The sequence below is a fragment of the Teleopsis dalmanni genome, chromosome 2, assembly GCF_002237135.1.
Source record: "Teleopsis dalmanni isolate 2A chromosome 2, ASM223713v2, whole genome shotgun sequence".
NCBI classification, from domain to species: Eukaryota; Metazoa; Arthropoda; class Insecta; order Diptera; family Diopsidae; genus Teleopsis; species Teleopsis dalmanni.
In genome coordinates, this window is record NC_051847.1 from 234,407,749 (window position 1) to 234,410,962 (window position 3,214).

The 3,214-nt window shown below is 34.6% G+C and overlaps 1 protein-coding gene across 1 annotated transcript; it reads right to left on the reverse strand.

The window, feature by feature from the left end:
* Positions 1-630: 630 nt before the first annotated feature.
* Positions 631-1,551, reverse strand: LOC119676996. Its single transcript, XM_038088262.1, has one exon. It carries the CDS (start codon positions 1,549-1,551, stop codon positions 631-633), a length of 921 nt encoding a protein of 306 aa, XP_037944190.1.
* Positions 1,552-3,214: the final 1,663 nt, after the last annotated feature.

Consider the following 3,214-nt stretch of genomic DNA (forward strand, 5'->3'; position numbering starts at 1 on the left):
CCAACAGCGTTGAAAATTCTTCGCGAATTGCCTTTAATTTTTCCGTTGAATAACGGCGTGACCTTTCATGCACTGGCTGACCATCAGTGACTATTTGATGGCAGACTACAGATGCGTCAGGTAGGCTATAGTTATTTGCACTGCACAAATCAATGTATTTGTTGACGACTGTAAAGAATCTTGAATTTGGATCCAATGTGTATACCGAATGTATCGATGTGGTTTCAACTGCACCAGATGACGACAATGTAGTAAGCGGGTCTAATAAACGTCTTGATTTTATGTCTGGAATTAGACCATATTTCGCCAGAAAATCTGCGCCCAAGATTGGACATTTGACGTCTGCTATAATGAAGTTCCAATTGAAACTGCGTCGTAAACCAAGATTGATGCTAAGTCTCTTAGTACCGTACGTTTTAATAAATGAATTATTTGCTGCGAATAATTTTAGTTCATCTGGCACTAGATTGCGTTTCACTGTGATTGCTGCTAAAGGAATAATGGATACGGCCGATCCGGTGTCAACTAGAAACTTCATATTTGAGATACGATCAATTACATGTAAACGAGCTTCTTCAGTGCAGTGTTCCAGCGCGTTGTCGTTTACTGCACTTGTGGACGACAACGGTTTTAGTTTTCCTTCTGTTTGATATTAGTTGTTTGGCAGCCGAACTCGCATGGTTTTAAGCATTTTGTTGCAGCTGTTCCAAATTTAATGTGATAATAACAGACTTTTCGATCTTCACGCTGACTTTTAAACTGAGTTCTGCTAGAACTGCGAGCCCTGCTTCGCCCCTGTGAGTTTGCTGGTCGTCTGAGCTCTATTGCTATTTCACTTAGTTTACTTACCACTTGTTGCAGAGATATTTCTAACGCTGTCACACGTGCCTCCAATGTTGATTCCTCTGTGTTACTGCGTCGGTTAATTGCAGATGCGGTAGCCATAACATAATGAGGAGTGGGCATATTGTCAGTTATTCTATCTGCCAATTCGGCCATTTGATTAACATCCTTGGAGCTGCACGCAGATAAGATGCAACGAATGTTACTAGGCAATCGCTGCAACCAAAGTGCTGACAAGGCGTCTTCCGACATATTTGACGCTGCCAGATCTCTCATCTCTCGAAGCAACTGCGTTGGACGCTTGTTAGACACGTCTAAATCCGTTAGCAATTTAATCAATTGTTTCTGACGCGACTCCCCAAATCGTGAAATTAATTCATTTTTCAGCGTTTCATATTTGCCCATAGCTGGCGGATTTTTTGCTATGTCTGAAACTTGACGAAGCGTTTCGCCGTCTAGTGCTGTGATTACCGTGTAGAATTTGGATAGATCAGAGGTGATGCGATTGATGTGTAGTAATCCGTCCACTTGAGTAAACCATAACTCCGGGTCAGTTTGCAAAAATGAAGGCAAATTCGTTAACTTTACTGCATCAATATCGTTTTTTACTGTTGTGAAATTCGTGTCTGCTGCTGCTGACTTTGCTGTTGTTTCTTTGTTGGCATTAGACATTTCTGCTTCTTTGTTCAGCATTGCGTCACCCAACATTGTGCAAGTTTGTTTTGACTTTATGAAATAAATGAATAACTTGCGCTGCTTCCAATTATGTGTTTAATTTGCGTCGGGGTCACCAATTATGTGGGTTTTTACCACACACTTTATTTTAAATAAATATAACAAATGTTTACAAAATGATAAAAACGTTGTGTTACTAAAACGTGCAAAATAGGAAGAAGAAGGAAGCCAGTCGCCAGTTACTGAAGTTAGCTGCTCATTGAAAAATGTTCCTTTTGCCCACAGATGGTGCGAGTACGTGTACATTCACACACAGAGGGCGCTGCAGTATGTGTGGCGAGTTCGCCACAGATGTATATTTTTGCATAAATATATGTAGGCAGGTAGGGTAAGATCTGGCAACGCTGGGAAAAAGAGAACAAGCAGAAAGAACAAAAAAGCAAGGGAGGCAGTCGATCATAAGCAGTCGGAAAAGAAGTGCGCGTTGAAGAAGACATTTAATATTATTATATTCGTACATTTAATTTCGCTATTAAATAAACATTCGTGCATATAATATGTCTATTAAATAAACATTCATTTGTATAAGCATTTGTACATATATATATGTAGGATATAATATATGGCTCAAAAGCATAATAATAAATAAATAATTTAAGGTTCGGGAAAAAAGGTATGAATTAAAAGTAATAATCTTCGTCTAGCTTTCCAAGGAATTGTTTAGTTAATTCTATATTGAACTTAGCTGAAATTTTAATACTTTTCATCGAATATTGTCTCGCTAATAATCATCACAATCACAATTTATGATAAAACAAATTCACCACACCTTTAATATACCACTTACTAGCGCAATTCACATCATAATTCATTATGCGTAATGCAGAGAGATTTCAATTTTAGGGCAATTTTGGTAAGGATCTCTCAGCTTGCAGTACTGAAAAATCTTGCAAAAACCGTTTGAAAGAATTTTCAAATTCTGGCGGCTATCTTCTGCAAGAGAAAGCTTTTTTCGGTCTTTCTAAAGATTAAATGAAAGATATGATTTTGTTTAAATCTTTCGATTGTCAGCTAAGATTTTGTTTGTGCTTTTCGTTTAGATATTTTTTTTTATGAAATAAAATACATAAAAATTAAAATAAAAATTAATTATTAATTAAATAACTAAAATTTGTGAAAATGAAACAATTATTTCTAACTTTATTTTTAATTTAACGCAAACGCAAATGTATTGATGTATTATACTGTCTTTATAAAAATTATAACATATGTATTTCATATATTTATATATATATGTAAAATATATATATTTTTTATAATTTAAATTTTAAAATTTGTTAACATTCATTTAGCATTGATCAATTCACTTATATATGTACTTACTTATTTATGTATATTAAAGTTATAATCTTAAAACTAAATAATTTCGTTTCCACCTACTATGCATAATGTAGCAATAGTTGCTAACACTTTCTTTATGACATGAATTAACTTAAGCAAATAATTATTATTGTATAAATAATAATATTAAGGGAACATATAAATTGTGGCTTTTTGTCGCATTTGTATTAAAATTCAATTGTTTACTTGCATGCTATTAATGTAGCGATTAACAGTTGCTTTTAATTTCACCACGAAAGATATTGGACCAAAGCAGATTTCTACCATGAATTACAAATGCTCATACCTTTTTTAA

Bases quoted from the DNA above. Each gene is read 5' to 3' on its own strand.
- LOC119676996 (XM_038088262.1), bottom strand. From the start codon at position 1,551: ATGTTGGGTGACGCAATGCTGAACAAAGAAGCAGAAATGTCTAATGCC.